The 22,281-nt window shown below is 45.0% G+C and overlaps 1 protein-coding gene across 1 annotated transcript in view; it reads left to right on the top strand.

Moving 5' to 3' along the window:
- LOC121579891 (protocadherin-1) overlaps positions 1 to 22,281 on the top strand; it is a 105,017-nt gene that overhangs the window by 6,023 nt on the left and 76,713 nt on the right. Inside the window, exons 2-3 of the mRNA XM_041894847.1 lie at positions 4,098 to 4,919; positions 5,504 to 7,687. Of these exons, the coding sequence (XP_041750781.1) occupies positions 4,122 to 4,919; positions 5,504 to 7,687 (2,982 nt within the window). The 5' untranslated portion in view covers positions 4,098 to 4,121. The remainder of the gene's footprint in view (positions 1 to 4,097; positions 4,920 to 5,503; positions 7,688 to 22,281) is intronic.

Here is a 22,281-nt window from a genome sequence, read left to right as displayed (position 1 = left end):
GTGCTAGGTATTTGAGGCTCTGCATTGGATTATATAGCTGCCGTAATGCACACTGGGCCTCTCTCACTTTATCTTCTGTGTAAACTCTGTCTGGAAATCAATTCTTGAAAAAAATATGCATTCATTATAGCGCTTACACAAGTTTTCAATACTGGCTGTTGCAGTTTTTGATATCCTCAGCACTGTGCTGAAGATCTGTTTTAGTGAATGAAAACAGTAACAAACTGCTGCAAAAGCTCAATTTTCAATTGGGTTTAATTAATGTGGCAAAAAGAAGGAGGGGAACGATTCCACATTTAGATGAATGACATTATCATCCCTATTTGTTAAATTGTTCCTTTCAAAATAGACGATTGGGTGCACATTGCTCTATAAATTCCCTGTAAGTCACTAAGACAGTGGAGAAAATCTCCAACATCTGAACCATACATTTTCATGCACGGCAAAAATGGTCCTTGGGAGAAACATGTTACCAAATAAAATAAAATAAAATTTTATTTGCCACATGCGCCGAATACAACAGGTGTAGACATTACCGTGAAATGCTTACTTACAGCCCTTAACCAACAATGCATTTATTTCTTAATAAAAAAGTAAAATAAAACAACAACAACAAAAAAGTGTTGAGAAAAAAAAGAGCAGAAGTAAAATAAAATAACAGTAGGGAGGCTATATACAGGGGGTACCGGTGCAGAGTCAATGTGCGGGGGCACCGGCTAGTTGATGAAGTTGAGGTAATATGTACATGTGACTATGCATAAATAATTAACAGAGTACCAGCAGCGTAAAAAGATGGGGTGGGGGTGCAAATAGTTTGGGTAGCCATGATTAGCTGTTCAGGAGTCTTATGGCTTGGGGGTAGAAGCTGTTGAGAAGCCTTTTGACCTAGACTTGGCGCTCTGGTACCGCTTGCCGTGCGGTAACAGAGAGAACAGTCTATGACTAGGGTGGCTGGAGTCTTTGACAATTTTGAGGGCCTTCCTCTGACACCGCCTGGTATAAAGGTCCTGGATGGCAGGAAGCTTGGCCCCAGTGATGTACTGGGCCGTACGCACTACCCTCTGTAGTGCCTTGTGGTCGGAGGCCGAGCAGTTGCCATACCAGGTGGTGATGCAACCAGTCAGGATCCTCTCGATGGTGCAGCTGTAGAACCTTTTGAGGATCTGAGGACCTATGCCAAATCTTTTCAGTCTCCTGAGGGGGAATAGGCTTTGTCGTGCCCTCTTCACAACTGTCTTGGTGTGCTTGGACCATGATAGTTTGTTGGTGATGTGGACACCAAGGAACTTGAAGCTCTCAACCTGTTCCACTACAGCCCCATTCGATGAGAATGGGGGCGTGCTCAGTCCTCTTTTTTTTCCTGTAGTCCACAATCATCTCCTTTGTCTTGGTCACGTTGAGGGAGAGGTTGTTATCCTGGCACCACACGGCCAGGTCTCTGACCTCCTCCCTATAGGCTGTCTCATCGTTGTCTGTGATCAGGCCTACCACTGTTGTGTCGTCGGCAAACTTAATGATGGTGTTGGAGTCGTGCCTGGCCGTGCGGTCATGGGTAAACAGGGAGTACAGGAGGGGACTGAGCACGCACCCCTGAGGGGCCCCCGTGTTGAGGATCAGCGTGGCAGATGTGTTGCTACCTACCCTTACCACCTGGGGGCGCCCATCAGGAAGTCCAGGATCCAGTTGCAGAGGGAGGTGTTTAGTCCCAGGATCCTTAGTTTAGTGATGAGCTTTGAGTGCACTATGGTGTTGAACACTGAGCTGTAGTCAATGAATAGCATTCTCACGTAGGTGTTCCTCCTGTCCAGGTGGGAAAGGGCAGTGTGGAGTGCAATAGAGATTGCATCATCTGTGGATCTGTTGGGGCAGTATGCAAATTGGAGTGGGTCTAGGGTTTCTGGGATAATGGTGTTGATGTGAGCCATGACCAGCCTTTCAAAGCACTTAATGGCTACAGACGTGAGTGCAACGGGTCGGTAGTCATTTAGGCAGGTTATCTTAGTGTCCTTGGTCACGGGGACTATGTTGGTCTGCTTGAAACATGTTGGTATTACAGACTCAGTCAGGGACATGTTTAAAATGTCGGTGAAGACACTTGCCAGTTGATCAGCACATGCTCGGAGTACACGTCCTTGTAATCCGTCTGGCCCTGCGACCTTGTGAATGTTGACCTGTTTAAAAGTCTAAGTCACATCGGCTACGGAGAGCGTGATTACATAGTCATCCGGAACAGCTGGTGCTCTCATGCATGCTTCAGTGTTGCTTGCCTCGAAGCGAGCATAGAAGTGATTTAGCTCGTCTGGTAGGCTTGTGTCACTGGGCAGCTCGCGGCTGTACTTCCCTTTGTAGTCTGTAATAGTTTTCAAGCCTTGCCACATCCAACGAGCGTCAGAGCCGGAGTAGTACGATTCAATCTTAGTCCTGTATTGACTCTTTGCCTGTTTGATGGTTCGTCGGAGAGCATAGCGGGATTTCTTATAAGCGTCCGGGTTAGAGTCCCGCTCCTTGAAAGCGGCAGCTCTACCCTTTAGCTCAGTGCGGATGTTGCCTGTAATCCATGGCTTCTGGTTGGGGTATGTATGTATGGTCACTGTGGGGACGACGTCATCGATGCACTTATTGATGAAGCCAGTGACTGATGTGGTGTACTCCTCAATGCTATCTGAAGAATCCCGGAACATGTTCCAGTCTGTGCTAGCAAAACAGTCCTGTAGCTTAGCATCTGCGTCATCTGACCACTTTTTTATTAACTGAGTCACTAGTGCTTCCTGTTTTAGTTTTTGCTAATAAGCAGGAATCAGGAGGATAGAGTTATGGTCAGATTTGCCAAATGGAGGGTGAGTGAGAGCTTTGTATGCGTCTCTGTGTGTGGAGTAAAGGTGGTCTAGAGTTTTTTTTCCCTCTGGTTGCACATTTAACATGCTGGTAGAAATGAGGTAGAACGGATTTAAGTTTCCCTGCATTAAAGTCCTCGGCCACTAGGAGAGCTGCCTCTGAATGAGCGTTTTCCTGTTTAGTTATGGCCTTATACAGCTCATTGACTGCAAACTTAATGCCAGCATTGGTTTGAGGTAGTAAATAGACAGCTATGAAAAATATAGATGAAAACTCTCTTGGTAAATAGTGTGGTCTACAGCTTATCATAAGGTACTCTACCTCAGGCGGGCAAAACCTTGAGACTACCTTAGTATTTGATTTTGTGCACCAGCTGTTGTTTACAAATATACACAGACCGCCACCCCTTGTCTTACCGGAGTCAGCCGTTCTATCCTGCCGATGTAGTGTATAGCCCGCTAGCTGTATGTTGTCCATGTCGTCGTTCAGCCACGACTCTGTGAAACATAAGATATTACAGTTTTTAATGTCCCATTGGTAGGATATGCGTAATCGTAGGTCATTAAATTTATTTAACCAAAACTGAGTGTTTTGTACACTCAGTGAATATTTTAATACTGTATGTATAACTATGGCTGTTATGCTCATTGCTGATGTTTCCTGGGTTTTGTCCTGTTGACAGGGGAAAGATAATCCTTGCTCTCTTAACAAGGATATATTGTCTATTCCACTGTGGAGAGCTTGTTTTTGATAAATATGCCACATATGATGAATCGTTCCCTGCATTGTCAATGAGAAGAAACATACCTGGGAGAATAACGTTTTTTCACTAATGTAAAAATATTTTCACTAGAATTATAAAACATCTTAATTAAACCCCAACAAGATACTATATATATAGTGTCAACAGTTTTCCGTGTGTATCAATAATAGTCCACCACCCAAAGGACACCCAGCCAACTTGACACAACTGTGGGATGCATTGGAGTCAAAATGGGCCAGCATCACTGTGGAACGCTTTCGACACCTTGTAGAGTCCATGCCCAGACGAATTGAGGCTGTTGTTAGGGCAAAAGGGGGGGAGCAGCCCCCCAGCACGCTGATAGGCAGCCTCAGTGAATATTTAAATACTGTATGTATAACTATGGCTGTTGAATAACTATGTTGTTTCAGAGCACATTCAATATAACCGATAAACCTTAAGCCCAAGTACAGTTTTTCATGATATCTATAATGTTGAATTTTTTTCTATTTCTTTGCAGGTAGGTAATCTAGTGACGGACTTCATGGAACTGTGCTTGGGAGCAGTTCTGTTGTGGGTCCTGGTGTTGGACTGCTGTGGTTGGGTTGAGGCTGGTATCCTCTACCGGGTCCAGGAGGAGCAGCCCCCCAGCACGCTGATAGGCAGCCTGGCATCAGACCAGGGCCTGCCAGACTCTGGTCACCTGTACAAGCTGGAGGTGGGCGCTCCGTACCTGCGTGTGGATGGGAAGACAGGGGACATCTTCACCACAGAGATCCCCATGGACAGGGAGACACTGAGGGACTGCCGCAGTATGGTCAGGGGCAAGCCCTGCTTCCTGGAGTTTGAAGTGTCTGTCACAGACCTAATCCACAACCAGAGCCCCAGGCTCATCGAGGGCCGAATCGAGGTCCAGGACATCAATGACAACACGCCGCAGTTCCCCTCCCCCGTGCTCACCATCTCTGTCCCAGAAAACACCCACTTGGGAGCGCTGTTCTCCATCCCCCTGGCCACAGACAGGGACTCGGAGAGGAACAGGGTGGCGGACTACGCCCTCATCGCTGGGCCAGATGCAGCGACGCTCTTCGGCCTGCAGGTGGCGGAAGACAGGGGGGAGAAGCTGCCCCAGCTCATCGTCCTGGGCAGTCTGGACCGGGAGCTCAAGGACTCGTACGACCTGACAATCAAAGCTGTGGATGGAGGTAACCCCCAGCGCTATAGCAGTGCCTTGCTGAGAGTGGTGGTTGCTGATGCTAACGACAATGCTCCGAAGTTTGAGAAGGCCACGTACGAGGCTGAGGTTTCAGAAAACAGCCCTGTGGGACACTCTGTTTTGCAGGTAAAACATTATTTTAATATTGCAGAGTGATCAATGTGTTGTGTACGCTACTGTATAGATTGTATACAACTTTGACTGTGAGAAGACAAAGTGGTTAAATCCACAACTCATTAGGGTCCAACATGCAGTGCTGGGTTTCTAGGCTTTTACCATGATGAAATGCCTGAATGATGTTACTGAATTTATAATTTCACAGTGTAGTCTTATTGAACTGCTGCCAAAAGCAGCAAAGCTTAGCCAATTCGTTGAATGTTTTTTGAACAATTAGCCCACTCAATAAAGTTTCTTCCCGAGTGGGTATTTTGGTTGACAGTTTTGAGTCAAATAAACCCTCAGTTTACATATATTTTCATTACACACGTGTCTCTCTGAAGCTGGGATGGTGTGTTCTGATATTATGGCAAAAAATGTTTATAATATGCACATTTAGACTCCCTTGCTTATTGCCCTCCTGCTGTAAGTTAACTTCAATGACATGGGGCCGTAAACCTAAACCCCTTACCCATACCTCCATATGCTAACATAATCCCTGAATTCTTACCCTGATCCCAACCTCTAACCTAATCCCTTGTCTCTGATTGCAGGTAAAAGCCAATGACTCTGACATGGGCCCCAATGGAGAGATAGAATATACACTACACCAGGCATTAGACCCAGTGCCAAAACTCCTGCGAATTGATCGCTCCACTGGCATCATCTATGTCAAAGGGCCCTTGGATCGGGAGGAAATCAGCGATTTGACATTCTACGTAGTGGCCAGGGACAAGGGTCCCCAACCCAAAAGCTCCAAGACCTTTGTTACAATCCAGGTGACTGACCAGAACGACAATTCCCCTGCTGTAGAGATCCGTGGGATCGGCCTGGTGACCCACAGTGACGGGGTGGCGAACATATCAGAGGACATGCCCGTGGGCACAGCGGTGGCCCTCGTCCAGGTGTCTGACAGGGACGAGGGGGAGAATGCAGTGGTCACCTGTGTGGTGGCGGGGGACGTACCCTTCCAGCTGCGCCCGGCTAGTGACTCGTCCACTAACAAGAGGAAGTACTTTCTGCAGACTACAACCCCCTTGGACTATGAGAGGGTCAGGGAATACCGTGTGGAGATTGTGGCTGTTGACTCTGGCAACCCAGCTCTCTCCAGTACTAACTCATTGAAGGTGCAGGTGACTGATGTTAACGACAACTCCCCAGTGTTTTCCCCGGCCCTGTTTGAGGTTGCCTTTGCAGAGGAGAACCAGCCAGGGGACAAGGTTGTGGATGTGGTTGCCACGGACGCTGATAGCGGCACTAACGCAGAGCTGGTCTACAGCATCGTAGCAGACACATCTACCAGGGGCCTGTTTGAGATTGACCCCGTTTCAGGGGAGGTAAGGGCACGGAGCCCACTGGACAGAGAGCATAAAGAACGCTATGAGTTCCGGGTCACCGCGTCCGATAAAGGCTCCCCCAGTCACAGAGGAACAGCCACGGTTGTGGTCAAAGTGCTGGACCGTAATGACAACGACCCCAAGTTCATGCTGAGTGGCTACAGCTTCTCTGTTCTGGAGAACATGCCCCCACTCAGCGCCGTTGGCATGGTGACTGTGCTGGACATGGATCAGGGAGAGAACGCCAGAGTGCAGCTCTCTGTGGATCCGGACGGAGGGAAGTTTGTGATTCAGAATGGAACAGGAACCATCCTGTCCAGCATCTCCTTTGACCGGGAGAAGGAGAGCAGCTACACCTTCCGTCTGAAGGCCGTGGACGGGGGAGAGCCTCCCAGGTCCTCCTATGTAGGCGTTACCATCAATGTCCTGGATGAAAACGACAATGATCCTGTGGTCACCAAGCCCTCCAACTCCTCCTTCAGACTCCTGTCCCCTCTAGCTGCCCCAGACAGCCGTGTGGAGCTAGTGGAGGCTGAAGACCTGGACACTGGGCCCAATGCAGAGCTGGTCTTCAGCATCACTGGAGGAAACCCTTATGAACTCTTCAGCATCTCCTCCACTACTGGGGAGATCACCCTGGCCAAGGAGCTGACGCAGAAACATGGTGGGCTCCATCGCCTGGTGGTGAGGGTGAGTGACGAGGGCAAGCCCGCACGCCACGCCACTGCCATGGTGCACATCTATGTCAACGAGACCATCGCTAATGTCAGCCTGGTGGAAGCGCTGGTGGGACACAGTCTCTACACCCCTCTGGAGACAGACATCGCTGGTGACCCAGACCACAGCCTGGCGGCCCAGCGCAGTAACATTGTGTACGGAAGCCTGGCAGGAGTGGCGGGCGTTGTCATGGTGATCATAGTGGTGGTGTTTATCCGCCACCGCATTCAGAGGGAAACGAAGAGCGGCTATCAGGCTGGCAAGAAGGAGACCAAGGACCTTTACGCCCCCAAGCAGGGACCAAAGAACGGCAAAGGCAAGAGGGGCAGGAAAGGAAAGCCCTCCAAGGCCCCCAAGCCCTTGGGAGAAGAGGAGGAGGTCAGCCTCCAGAAGAGTCTCAAGTTCAACCTGGATGGGGTCAATGACAGCCCCAGGATCCACCTGCCCCTGACATACCCCCCAGGCAGCCCTGACCTTGGCAGACACTACCGCTCCAACTCTCCCCTGCCATCCATCCAGCTGCAGGCCCAGTCCCCCTCGGCCTCCCAGAAGCATCAGGCGGTCCAGGACCTCCCTGCCACCAACACCTTCGTAGGGACTGGAGGAGACGACAACTCAACAGGCTCAGACCAGTACTCGGATTATAGCTACAAGGCCAGCCAGCCAAAGTACAACAGCAAGCAGGTAAGAGCCAGAGCTTCGAAAGCAATTTTTTTTTTTTCAAATTGCCTGTGACAAAGGTAGGAGGTGGCTGTGATATTTAAGGCTATGGATGGGGGCCATTAACGTTGGAAATGCCACCCAAAATATAATCAAGCAGCCGTTTCAGAATGCTGTTGGCTACCTACCTGCTTTTTATTGCCTGATTTACACACACAATCAGTAATTAAAAAAGGCTTTAGTAATTAGGAAAACTTCCATCCACTTGGAGGGAGAAAGGGCACATGGGAGTAATAAGAAATAGCTTTTGGTCCCCTCTTCTACCGGGGTGGAGACGAGTCTGCCTCGCCTTCCCCTTCTCCCCCCCTCTTCCCCCTCTTCCCATGGGTTCATTAATCTAACTGGTGAACGGAGGAGGTGAGGAAGAGGGCGAGGTTCATGTCTGAATGACTTACTCTTACACTTCTGCTTGACCTCGCGCCCTGCGGTCCATACAGGTCAAATGCTCTTATCTTCTCACTGCACTCCACTTCGCTCGGCTTGGCTCTGACTCTTCTACCATTGCCATGGAAACAGAAATATTAATAGCCTCAGAAAGGATTAGAATGCAAAAAGAAATTAGGGACAGTATGTCTGGATGTCTCTGTGCATATATACGTGCTTGCTTGCGTGCCTGATTGTGTGCCTGTGTGTGTGTATGTGTCTACAAGTATCTATTAGCTTAACCTGACCTGTGTGGTACAATATGTTCATGAAATTATCCTATTCTTCAGGGGAAATGGGTGACTGGGCTCTGAATATGTGTGGGAGACTTTGAGGATAAGGAAGCTTATCCCCAGAACCCAGTCAGTCACCACTGTTTGGATAGTGGCTGGTGGGTAATTTCAGCAGATGTTGGCTGACAGCTTGGACGATTACGAGCCCCTGTGGGTAAAGAGAGTCAGTAGTGAGTACAGTCACCCACAGTCACCACTGTCTCAGTGTTGGATAGCAAATAGGAGCAAAGTGACAATGGACTGTAGCCCTGCAGTGGGTTTGCGTGTTTGGGTTGTATTTGAGGATATACATGTCTAATCTAGCTACATTCTACTGCTAGAGTCTGTGCTGTGTGCACCTGTGAATCAAGCTGTCCTCCTCACCTCTCTCTATTTGTGTTTCTCTGCGTGAGTGTGTAAAGTGTTTCAAGACGTGTGAGTTGATTGGTGGCGTAAAAACGCGGACAGATGTTAAAACTCATGTGACATACCTCAGCAGATGTTACCTCATGTATGGCATCCCCTCTCACATCAGGAAGAACCAAAATAAATAATTAAGTTGCTGCCTATTGGAGTGACAGATGTGGAGTGGAGAGCTTACTCTAGTCAACCATGCTGCTCTAAACAATGACTCACATTTTCAGTGGGGATGTGCTCAGGTGTGTGTGACTAGAACTGAGCTTCTCAAGGATTATTGGCAGTGCTGAATGTAAACACGCTGGTGCTGCCATTCGCTGTCAGGTACATATTCATATCTCTGGCAGTTTCACCTCTTCTCTTTTTAGCCCTAACTCCTATAACTGGATGTAGGGCAAGCATCTTTGACACGGAGGATGATATACACTGAGGGTGTTTCTCAAAAGGCATTCTACCATGCTCCGAGCACGCAAATTGAAGCAAGGGAGGGTCGGAGTATGTCCAAATCAAAGTATTTGCGTTCCACCCAATTACTGTATATAGTTTCCACCGAGCGTGAGACATTTGTTTACATTGTAGCCACTGTAGCAGCGTGAGCAACTAGTGCTAGCAATTCAGTGAACAACTATCCCAAAATGGAAATATCTGACACGAATAAAAAGTAAGCAAGTTACAGAATTGATCTCCTCCGTACCTGTTCATGAATTAAGTTGACACTAACAGAATAATTGTTCTACAGTATAGGGTCCTCCTCTAGCATATTGCTTGGTCTGCTGCTCCATAGTTGGGGAATGTGGACTTGACAGGTAAGCTTGCATGCATGATACAGGATACTGTTTTTTGAGATAGCTAAGCTATTTTACTGACTGCTTAAGAATGATTAATAGCCAGAATAGTGGTGTTTCACTGTGAAGCTATTATTGCATTAGAGCTGCTAATGTTTTATTCTAATGAGTTGGCTTGCATTGTGATTCATCAACTATCACACCCGCGCATATTATTAAATGACACTGATCTCAACATGGTTTTATATTTGTTGATAACTAATATTGAAAGGTGATATGATGCAGACTAACTACATAAGAAGGCTACTTCATCCTAATGTTAACTAAATGCATTGTATACAACAACAACAAAAATACTGGCATGTGATAAAGGATAACATGTACAATATAATTATATAAATGCATATCAAACTAGGAATATATATTCAATTAAATGAATACAGCATTGTAAAATTATTGATGCCTTTCTCTTGCAGGGGATTAGTCAGATTAACTGAAGTCACCAGATGCCCAAACCTCAAAACATGTTGAGACATCAACACTTGTCATTTTGAATAAATGTTAACATTTGTATTGGTTTTCCTGTATCTGTGCATGAGTCCTTAAAACACATTCCATTGTACAAAAGAAGCAATTCCCAAGTGAGGGACATCAAGGAGATTAACTTCCAACATACATAAGCTTGTTCAGTACATGAGGGGAAATTTTGTCATGAAAGCCACAGGTTTTTTTTTTATAGACAGGCCAGGAGTTTACTGGTTTTTGTTCCATCCCCAGCCCTTCACTAACCTAAGTCAACTAACTGTGGTCTAAATTGAAGACTTGCACACAGTGAAATCCCCTGGGACAGAAATCGTGTCTATTTTAGAATGAGCTTCATAAATTACAATGTCCTGACAAATCTGCATGATAAATAATAACATGGGTGAATCTATTTCTATCTAACATTGTGATGTTGCACACTCCGTAAAATCCTGGGATATGGTGATTATCCTGGTGGCTTGAAGGTTCCCAACAAGTTCTTTAAATCTGCAGGGTGTAGGTGTGGGATGTCCTTCAACCTGGAACAAGCAGAGACAAGGGGGGAGAAACTAACCTCTCTGCTCAGATTTCAGTGCTGGTTCAAGTTGCTGAAGCCCCAACTACCTTTATTAATGTGCAATCGTTTTGTTAACAGTTTTGCTTATTTGTAGGCTTGAACAATTTGTTTACACTAAGAGTAGAATAATTTAGCCTATAATGTTAACTAGTAACCCCAAACCCAATGGTGCAACACAATAGGGGAAAGGAATGTAGCAAGAGAAAGTTAGCTAACGTTAGGTAAACAGACACTGTATGCAGCTTGTTAGCAAGCTAGCAAAACAGACTCATCAACAGAATGCACAAATAATTTGGCTGGCTAACAAGCCTAGATTGAACAGAACACAGCTGGCTGCATTTCCTACGTTTTTCATCAGATGTTGTTAATAAAATGTCTTCCCTCTAAACAAGTCGGGCAGAACTGTTTTCTGCTGCCAATGCAATGGAGTGAAACGCGATCAGGTGCCCACTTTAGTCCCTGAAAACAGATTGGGAAAAAACGATTTGCTACATTTAGCTGGCTAGTAAGTTTACCAATTCATGATTTAGAAACTGTCCGGGTCTTCACAATTGACACAATGCTGAATCTATGGTTAGTTTGTTTAGTTGTTAATCTCTAAACAACCGATAAGCAGGACGAGATCGCCTGCTAGCTAGCTATCGCGTCCGGCGTGTTAGCAATGGGCTGATAAACACCAGTTACTCAACATTTTTGAATTCAAAATTCATATGAAGGTGATTTGTTGAGCATTTTAACATAATTTGGTGAGAAATAAATGTTATACTTACATTAAGTTATTCCTTATTCTTCTGAAAAATGTTCTCCAAAGCGGGGACTTCTGTTTACCATTAATTCTTACATTTGGGGTATTTTCGCTGCGCCACAAGGTGTTATGGGATAGCCTCCCCGACGAAGGATACATGTGATGCTGCCTTCAAAATCAAACCCCTTTTTAAGGCACCTTAGAAGGCAGCATTTTAAGGTACCTTAGGATTGATACATGCCAATTTTGATTGGGACACAGCCTATACAGCTTATGTGTGTTTGTGTTTGTGTGAGTGTGAGTGCAGCTTGACATTCAGGGATGCATCTATAGGTTTTCCCAACACGTTCTCCCTCTCTCCGAATGTGTGAAATTACATGATGGTTGCCGGGGAGACCATTAGCTTACATTGAGCCCAGTGTTGATAATTAGCCCAGTCAGGCCAAAGATTGGACACCTTTTTACATAGCATTTTAATGATGTGTCCCTCCTCCTTAAGAGAGAAAGAACCAGTGTGAGAGATATTAGCACACAGTGAAAGATCAAGGGAAAGGCCTTCCCAGTTCATTTTTAAGTGGGCGTGATGAGCGCTTGTGAAGCCATAAATCTGTACTTAAATTAAATCCACACAATTAAAATGCCTTATTAGTCAGAGATAGCGGAGTGTTGTTCCCCTGTGGGGCTCCGCCTTCATCTCGGCACTGCAGTGGGCAGCTAGCTAACTCCATCTCCAGCCAACCTGAAGGATTCTCACAGAGGATTCAGGGCTAGCCTTAATTAACCCTACTTCATTGTTCAACTGGCCATACACTGGGTGAACTCTAGGCATCCCTGTGAGCTGGGATTAATCCAGTTTGAGTTCACTATCTGAGAGGTGCAGAGATGCGTTTCAGAGGGCGAGGCCAGAAGCAGAATCTCCTTGTCATCTCCGCAGATGGTTTACAACACGGTCATGCCTAATACTCTGTTTCTTGCTTTCTTTCTGAGACCACAGAAACCCTCAGATCAGAGCACATCCATGCAATCCATGATGCATTTAACTGCAGTCGTACTCTCTCCCTCTTCTGCTCCCTCGCTTATTCTCTCTCTCTGTCCCCCCCCAATATATTTCTCTCTCGATCCATCCATCTGGATGGCACCCTTATCAGACACATAGGCACACACCCACACTCAGACACATGGTGCAGATACATATTCTACTATCTGATTCAAAACACTCTACCAGACACTTCCCACTCACATCCTCTGTAGCGGAACTTAGTCAGGGAACAATGTAGAATTAGGAGGAAGTATTTGGTAGCAGACCAAGACCCGCCTTCACCCTGAGGGGAAGAACAGCAATTATCTGCAAATATTTTGTTCATAGATACTGGAGAGACATGTCCCACTGAGGGAAATTCACCATGTAATGAGTAATTCTAATACACCTGGAGCTACAGCAAGCCTCCCACTGGGGTGATAGAGTCAACACAGTGAGGACAAGGAAGACAGCAGAGAAGCAAACAACTTCAATTAGCACACTGGCTCTAATGAAAGTGGGGGTCTTTGAACCAGGACAAATGGGTTGATTTCATTGGTGTAGGATTCATAGACAGAGTAGTCTAGGCTTGCCATCTGAGATTGGCTGGTTTGGCCTTGCATTAAGGGATTAGCAAGTGTGCGACCTCTCTGAGATTGACTTGTCGGGGCTGGGTGGTCTCTGAGACGGTATGTTGGGTGTGAACGGTGAGAATGTAAAGTGAAATCACAGTGCACTGTCTTGAAGTGGGCAATTTATAGCAAACTTTCCCTTGATTACCTGTTAAAAGAGATTACAGCTGGAGACCAAGTGAGGCTCCCGGGGCACATTCAATCCAAACCAAACCCACAGGCTAGCTAGAGCAAACCTACAGACGGGTTGCCATAGTAACTCATACATGGCACCTGTACACAGGAAAAAGGAAGATGATAATGATCTTGCTTGTCTTCAAGCCCAACATGCTCCGCTATAATATGATTCTGGCAATACTCCTAAGGTTTTCATATCTGTGACTCAAGATAATTATATTCCTTTTCCCCCCAACCATAACCTCTGTTGATTTTATCAAATTACCTGACTTGCTTGTTAATGCTTTTGAAAAATAATTGAAGCGGAATAATATTAGAAAGTGACACTCTCCCAGCATCTAGCTGAACCCAATGGAAAGCTGAGCCTTTGGTTCCCTATGTTCACTTCTCATTTCTCTGCAGGCAGAGATGCTTTCTGCAGGCTGCCCATGGTCAGATTCCCACTTTTATGTAAAAATTTAATGAGAAGCTCCTTTAGGTAAAGCTGTGTGGAGGCTCAGCTCCCTGATGGCATTGCCTTTAGCTCAGATATTTTATCACCACACATCCCAGCCTCCTTACCTTCTGCCAGGCAGATTAGTGCTTTTATCAATAAGCAGCTTAGCACCAAAGCGTCCCTCAATAATGTGCCATGGTATTTTCTCTCCTGCTGCTATAACTCCGAGGCTCCTCTCTATTCCCTATCTCCCTCTCTCTCTCTCCCTATATATTCCCCTCTCTCTCTTACACTCTTTCTCCTCTCTCTCTCTTTCCCACTTTCTCTAACTCTGACTATTGTTAACTATCCTCTCGTCTGTAAGTTTGAGCAGTGTGAAATCTGCCTGTGTGTAACTAAGCAGGGTTTGACTAATTGTCAGATTATTGTTTTCTTAAGGCCAGATAACTATCATGTGTATTTAGTCAGAGTAATCCCTCCTACCTTTCCAGTGAGGGAACTGATTAAGATAAAAACCCAGACTAGACTGTCTCTAACCAAGCATTGGGATGGTCCAACCAATGGAAATGTACAGAATCTCCAGAATGTTTAACATTGCAGAGGTGTTTTATACCTCAGAGAGAGAGAGAGAGGCAGAGAGAGAGAGAGAGAGAGAGAGGCAGAGAGAGAGAGAGAGAGAGAGAGAGAGAGAGAGAGAGAGAGAGAGAGAGAGAGAGAGAGAGAGAGAGAGAGAGAGAGAGAGAGAGAGAGAGAGAGAGAGAGAGAGAGAATGAGAATCTCTCTCTCTACAGGTCAGATTAGGAACCCAGACAGAGCCCGGGAGAGTCAGCAGGAGAACAACAACAGACCCATCAGACATGTAACCCCATTAGAGGTCCTGTATAGCGCACCATAAAATCCATTAGGAAGGTATACACCTTTAATGCTACTTAGCCACAGAGGTGCCCAGTTACACAGATTCAATCAAATTGATTTATTTAATTGTAGATTAAAATGTCATGTTTTGCATAATACCCAAGTCAGCCAAAGGACACATTTCATTGGAAATCTTTAGACCCAATAGATTTTGATACGCTCTGCTGTGGCTACACAAGGCTCATTTTAATACATCATTATTAATATGATAATACCAATTTACACAATGTTTCAATAAGTTAACAGAGACATGGATTGTCAGCAATAATTGTTGTGTAGTTGATTTTATCTGTAACCGTTATGCACATGACTGAACCTTTTTTTCATGTGTTTACAGTGTTTCTATCTCTGAAGTTGATGACATATTCTTCATTAAGGCTGATTGGCTTTCCTGAGGGCTGGGCTTGGCAGCAAGTGCTGTTTTATAAGGTTACTGTAATAAAACATCATGTAACCAAGAAAACTCACAAACAATTCCCAACATGAAAAATTAATGACATGAATAATATATTCCGACATAAAAACAGAACAGAATGGAGCAGAAATAGTGTATTGTGTGCCTGTCCTGAAGTTTATCCCACTAAACTGCACTCCAACACACAGCACCTCCTCTAGCACATCCTCTCTATTATCATTTCTAGGGAACACTGTATGCAGATGTGAGGGTTCTGCACACTGCCTCCCACACTGTTAGAAAAAAGAACCTAAAAGGGTTCTTCGGCTGTCCCCATAGGCGAACCCTTTGAAGAACCCTTTTTGGTTCCAGGTAGAAACCTTTTGGGTTCCATGTAGAACCCTTTCCACAGAGGGTTCTACATGGAACTCAAAAGGGTTCTTCTATGGGGATAGTCAAAGAACCCTTTTGTGATTAGTGCAATGCTAATTACGTTTGATGTGTTTGCCCCAAATCTTTAAGAGGCAGACGTGTTTAAGGCAGAGAGTGGGAATTTCTAAATCCAATATAAAGTCACAGCTGATTCCCTGACTTGGCTTTAAATTATTGTTTCCTGGTGTATTGCTGTGTATAATAATCCACTTTTCAAAATCCCCTAAAAGCCCTGGAAAAAACACTCTGAAATAAGTTATTGCATAATTCCATTTCCCCTGCTGACCAACGCTGGCTGACATGAGAAGTGATCATTACTCTCTGTGTCTTCACCACACTAGAGACCAAGGATATTAGAATATTTCATGAATATTGAACCCTGCTGGCTCTTGGGTTGCTGCAAAAAGATGTTCACTGCTGTTTCATGTTGGCACTGAAGAAGAACATGGCTTAATTGCATAAATCTCTAGAAACGGGATGAGGGGAGAACTCAGCATCTATGACAATGGGAATTGTTCTGATGGATCGGCCTGCCAGTATCAGAGTCATACACAGCTTTGTTGAACTCAGTATGTTCCAGCGAACAGATGAAAAGAAGCCTTGGAATAGATGAAGACAAAACCTTGCATTCTCAGGTTTAATGGCCTATGTGACCGGGCTTTTAATTGTGCTTCTTAGTCAAAAGGAGAAGAGTTTATTGTGCATACTGAATAGTTCTCTGAGCCATGTTAATGTACTGCAATCTCTTTAGGTTTACGATGCATGACTGTGGTTCTGAATGTACTTATTGGTTTAGCCTATGGCAAAAAATAATGATCAGCTCATGCTTTAGGTGTAGGCCAATATTCCTCAGGCTAGGGCCTGTAGGGCATGCAGGTGTCATCAGGGTGTTCCAACTCTTTCCTAATTAACCTTCTGAAGATAACTGTCCATTGATTAATTAGTATGCAGCAGAATTTTGATTCTATTGGGGAATACTGATTTACTGTAGGTATGATAGATTGCTAGTACCTGAAGTCTTTAACATTTCTCAATGTTATAGTTTCATCTCAATATCATGTTTGGAAATCTTTTTAATACAATATAAAGTACTTTTGTGTTATTAATACATTCCTTCTGTCCACCAAATGGAGCTCTTTCCACTATATTAACATTCCCAAATGATTGCCTACTCAGACGTTTCTCCTTTTCCTTTTTCTCAGAAGAGATTTGTGGGTAAGTGAACCAAGGCCTACTGAGAGATTATTATTTTCATAGTGGTTTTACACTTTAAAGGTGATTAAACACATAGGGCAAATGGAGGGGGAGAAAAACAGAGATGGAGTGGGTTTGTGTATGTGAGAGAGGTGGACGAAGCACCAGGGATAATTATCTGTCTAAAAGCACTTGTGTGGATGATGAAATCCAATTAAAGTGCTTTAAAACAAGCGAGAAATTTTTATAAATTGTATATGAGGCAATAAGGAGATAGGATTTAGTGAGTGAATAGGAGAGAGAGACATGAGAGGGGAAATTTGCCTCAGTGTCTCTGTGTGTTGGTGGTGAAATACTTATCCTCTCCCAATCTTCCACTGTAGGACTAGCGCTAGACTGCAGGAGGCTGACCACTATGGAAGACTCAACCATGAGACATCACAGACACATAACCTTTGATAATACTCATACTATAAATCATAAGAGAGCTTCTGGATATCAGGACAGCGATTACTCACCTCGTATTGGACAAATATATTTTTTCAACGAGTCGGACGCGAAGGATATCCTGCAGACACCCGACAAGGCCCAAATCCCAGTCATTCAAATGAGAAAGAGACGGAGATATCGGGGACGTAGGTTCGGGGTGCCTTGTAAGGATCCGACGGCGAGCGAGTAAACTGCCTCTTCCATCAAGCCTATTAGCCAATGTTCAATCATTTGAGAACAAATTGGATGACCTAAGATTACGGTTATCCTACCAACGGGACATTAAAAACTGTAATATCTTATGTTTCACCGAGTCGTGGCTGAACGACAACATGGACAACATACAGCTGACGGGATATACGCTACATCGGCAGAATAGAACGGCTGACTCCGGTAAGACAAGGGGTGGCGGTGTGTGTATATTTGTAAACAACAGCTAGTGCACAAAATCTAATACTAAGGAAGTCTCGAGGTTTTGCTCGCCTGAGGTAGAGTATCTCAAGATAAGCTGTAGACCACACTATTTACCACTACAAACCTGTCTATCTACCACTACAAACCGATGCTGGCATTAAGATTGCACTCAATGAGCTGTATAAGGCCATAAGTAAACAGGAAAACGCTCATCCAGAGGCAGCGCTCCTAGTGGCCGGGGACTTTAATGCACGGAAACTTAAAACCGTTCTACCTCATTTCTACCAGCATGTTAAATGTGCAACCAGAGGAAAAAAAACTATAGACCACCTTTACTCCACACACAGAGACGCATACAAAGCTCTCCCTCGCCCTCCATTTGGCAAATCTGACCATAAATCTATCCTCCTGATTCGTGCTTATAAGCTAAAACTAAAGCAGGAAGCACCAGTGACTCGGTTAATAAAAAAGTGGTCAGATGACACAGATGCTAAGCTACAGGACTGTTTTGCTAGTACAGACTGGAACATGTTCCGGGATTCTTCAGATAGCATTGAGGAGTACACCACATCAGTCACTGGCTTCATCAATAAGTGCATCGATGACCTCGTCCCCACAGTGACCGTACGTACATACACCAACCAGAAGCCATGGATTACAGGCAACATCCGCACTGAGCTAAAGGGTAGAGCTACCGCTTTCAAGGGGCGAGACTCTAACCCAGACTCTTATAAGAAATCCCGCTATGCCCTCTGATGAACCATCAAACAGGCAAAGAGTCAATACCGGACTAAGATTGAATCGTACTACACCGGCTCTGACACTCGTCGGATGTGGCAGGGCTTGAAAACTATTACAGACTACAAAGGGAAGCACAGCCGCGAGCTGCCCAGTGACACAAGCCTACCAGACGAGCTAAATCACTTCTATGCTCACCTCGAGACAAGCAACACTGAAGCATGCATGAGAGCACCAGCTGTTCCAGATGACTATGTGATCACGCTCTCCGTAGCCGATGTGAGTAAGACTTTTAAGCAGGTCAACATTCACAAGGTCGCAGGCCAGACGGATTACCAGAACGTCTACTCCGAGCATGAGCTGTCCAATTGGCAAGTGTCTTCACTGACATTTTCAACATGTCCCTGACTGAGTCTGTAATACCAACATGGTTCAAGCAGACCACCATAGTCCCTGTGTCCAAAGACACTAAGATAACCTGCCTAAATGACTACTGACCCGTAGCACTCACGTCTGTAGCCATGACGTGCTTTGAAAGGCTGGTCATGGCTCTCATCAACACCATTGTCCCAGAAACCCTAGACCCACTCCAATTTGCATACCGCCCCAAAAGATCCACAGATGATGCAATCTCTATTGCACTCCACACTGCCCTTTCCCACCTGGACAAGAGGAACACCTACGTGAGAATGCTGTTCATTGACTACAGCTCAGTGTTCAACACCATAGTGCCCTCAAAGCTCATCACTAAGCTAATGATCCTGGGACTAAACACCTCCCTCTGCAACTGGATCCTGGACTTCCTGACGGGCCGCCCCCAGTTGGTAAGGGTAGGTAAAAACACATCTGCTACGCTGATCCTCAACACGGGGGCCCCTCAGGGGTGCGTGCTCAGTCCCCTCCTGTACTCCCTGTTCACCCATGACTGCATGGCCAGGCACGACTCCAACACCATCATTATGTTTGCTGACGACACCACAGTGGTAGGCCTGATCACCGACAACGATGAGACAGTCTATAGGGACGAGGTCCGAGACCTGGCCATGTGGTGCCAGGATAACAACCTCTCCCTCAACGTGATCAAGACAACGGAGATGATTGTGGACTACAGAAAAAAAAAAGAGGACTGAGCACTTCCCCATTCTCATCAATGGGGCTGTAGTGGAACAGGTTGAGAGCTTCAAGTTCCTTGGTGTTCACATCACCAACGAACTATCATGGTCCAAACACACCAAGACAGTCATGAAGAGGGCACGACAAAGCCTATTCCCCCTCAGGAGACTGAAAAGATTTGGCATTCATCCTCAGATCCTCAAAAAGTTATACAGCTGCACCATCGAGAGCATCCTGACTGGTTACATCACCGCCTGGTATGGCAACTGCTCTACAGAGGGTAGTGCGTACGGCCCAGTACATCACTTGGGCCAAGCTTCCTGCCATCCAGGACCTCTATACCAATCGGTGTCAAAGGAAGGCCCTCAAAATTGTCAAAGACTCCAGCCACCCTAGTCATAGACTGTTCTCTCTGCTACCGCACGGCAAGCGGTACCGGAGCGCCAATTATAGGTCCAAAAGGCTTCTCAATAGCTTCTACCCCCAAGCCATAAGACTCCTGAACAGCTAATCATTGCTACCGGGACTATTTGCACTGCCCCCCCCACCCCCCTCTTTTATGCTGCTGCTACCCTGTTTATTACCCACATGTATAGTGAGGGACAAAAGTATTTAATCCCCTGCTGATTTTGTACGTTTGCCCACTGACAAAGACATGATCAGTCTATAATTTTAATGGTAGGTTTATTTGAACAGTGAGAGACAGAATAACAACAAAAAAATCCAGAAAAACACATGTTAAAAATGTTATAAATTGATTTGCATTTTAATGAGGGAAATAAGTATTTGACCCCTCTGCAAAACACGACTTAGTACTTGGTGGCAAAACCCTTGTTGTTTTCTTGGTGACTATGGTCCCAGCTGCCTTGAGATCATTGACAAGATCCTCCCGTGTTGTTCTGGACTGATTCCTCACCGTTCTCATGATCATTGCAACTCCACGAGGTGAGATCTTGCATGGAGCCCCAGGCCGAGGGAGATTGACAGTTATTTTGTGTTTCTTCCATTTGCAAATAATCGCACCAACTGTTGTCACCTTTTCACCAAGCTGCTTGGCGATGGTCTTTTAGCCCATTCCAGCCTTGTGTAGGTCTACAATCTTGTCCCTGACATCCTTGGAGAGCTCTTTGGTCTTGGCCATGATGGAGAGTTTGGAATCTGATTGATTGATTGCTTCTGTGGACAGGTGTCTTTTATACAGGTAACAAGCTGAGATTAGGAGCACTCCTTTAAGAGTGTGCTCCTAATCTCAGCTTGTTACCTGTATAAAAGACACCTGGGAGCCAGAAATCTTTCTGATTGAGAGGGAGTCAAATACTTATTTCCCTCATTAAAATGCAAATCAATTTATAACATTTTTAACATGTGTTTTTCTGGATTTTTTTGTTGTTATTCTGTCTCTCACTGTTCAAATAAACCTACCATTAAAATTATAGACTGATCATCTCTTTGTCAGTGGGCAAACGTACAAAATCAGCAGGGGATCAAATACTTTTTTCCCTCACTGTACATATTACCTCGACTAGCCGGTGCACATTGACTCTTATAAATAAGGTAAGGTAAATAGCCTCCCTACTGTTCTTTTATTTTAGTTATTTAAAAAATATATATATATATCTTTAAAAAATGCATTGTTGGTTAAGGGCTTGTAAGTAAGGATTTCACTGTAATGTCTACACCTGTTGTATTCGGCACATGTGGCAAATACAATTTTATTTAATTTTATTTGATAATAAAAATACTACCGTAGTTAGTTTAATTTCTCAGCAGATGTCTTTATCCAGAGCGGCTGGATAACATATCTCTGGGTTTTTCATATTACACAGTTGAGTGCACTCCGCCAGAGTCGGTTCCAGGCATAAGCAACATAAGTGGTCGCTTAGGGCCCCCGGCCACTAGGGGCCCACAACCCAAAAAAATAAAAAATTATGATATATACAGTACCAGTCAAAAGTTTGGACACACCTACTCATTCAATGTTTTTTCTTTAATTTTACAATTTTTTACATTGTACAATAATAGTGAAGACATCAACACTATGAAATAACACACATGGAATCATGTAGTAACCAAAAAAGTGTTAAACAAATCAAAATATATGTTATATTTGAGATTCTTCAAATAGCCACCCTTTGCCTTGATGACAGCTTTGCACACTCTTGGCATTCTCTCAACCAGCTTCACGTGGAATGCTTTTCCAACAGTCTTGAAGGAGTTCCCACATATGCTGAGCACTTGTTGGCTGCTTTTCCTTCACTCTGCGTTCTGACTCATCCCAAACCATCTCAATTGGGTTGAGGTCGGGGGATTGTGGAGGCCAGGTCATCTGATGCAGCACTCCATCACTCTCCTTCTTGGTAAAATAGCCCTTACACAGCCTGGAGGTGTGTTGGGTCATTGTTCTGTTGAAAAACAAATGATAGTCCCACTAAGCCCAAACCAGATGGGATGGCGTATCGCTGCAGAATGCTGTGGTAGCCATGCTGGTTAAGTGTGCCTTGAATTCTAAATAAATCACAGACAGTGTCACCAGCAAAGCACCCCCACACCATAACACCTCCTCCTCCATGCTTTACGGTGGGAACTACACATGCGGAGATCATCCGTTCACCCACACCGTGTCTCACAAAGACATGGCGGTTTGAACCAAAAATCTCAAATTTGGACTCCAGACCAAAGGACAAATTTCCACCGGTCTAATGTCCATTGCTTGTGTTTCTTGGCCCAAGCAGGTCTCTTTTTCTTATTGGTGTCCTTTAGTAGTGGTATCTTTGCAGCAATTCGACCATGAAGGCCTGATTCACACAGTCTCCTCTGAACAGTTGATGTTGAGATGTGTCTGTTACTTGAACTCTGTGAAGCATT

The sequence above is a fragment of the Coregonus clupeaformis genome, chromosome 13, assembly GCF_020615455.1.
Source record: "Coregonus clupeaformis isolate EN_2021a chromosome 13, ASM2061545v1, whole genome shotgun sequence".
In the NCBI taxonomy this organism is placed as follows: Eukaryota; Metazoa; Chordata; class Actinopteri; order Salmoniformes; family Salmonidae; genus Coregonus; species Coregonus clupeaformis.
This window is presented reverse-complemented; position numbering and strand designations above follow the sequence as displayed.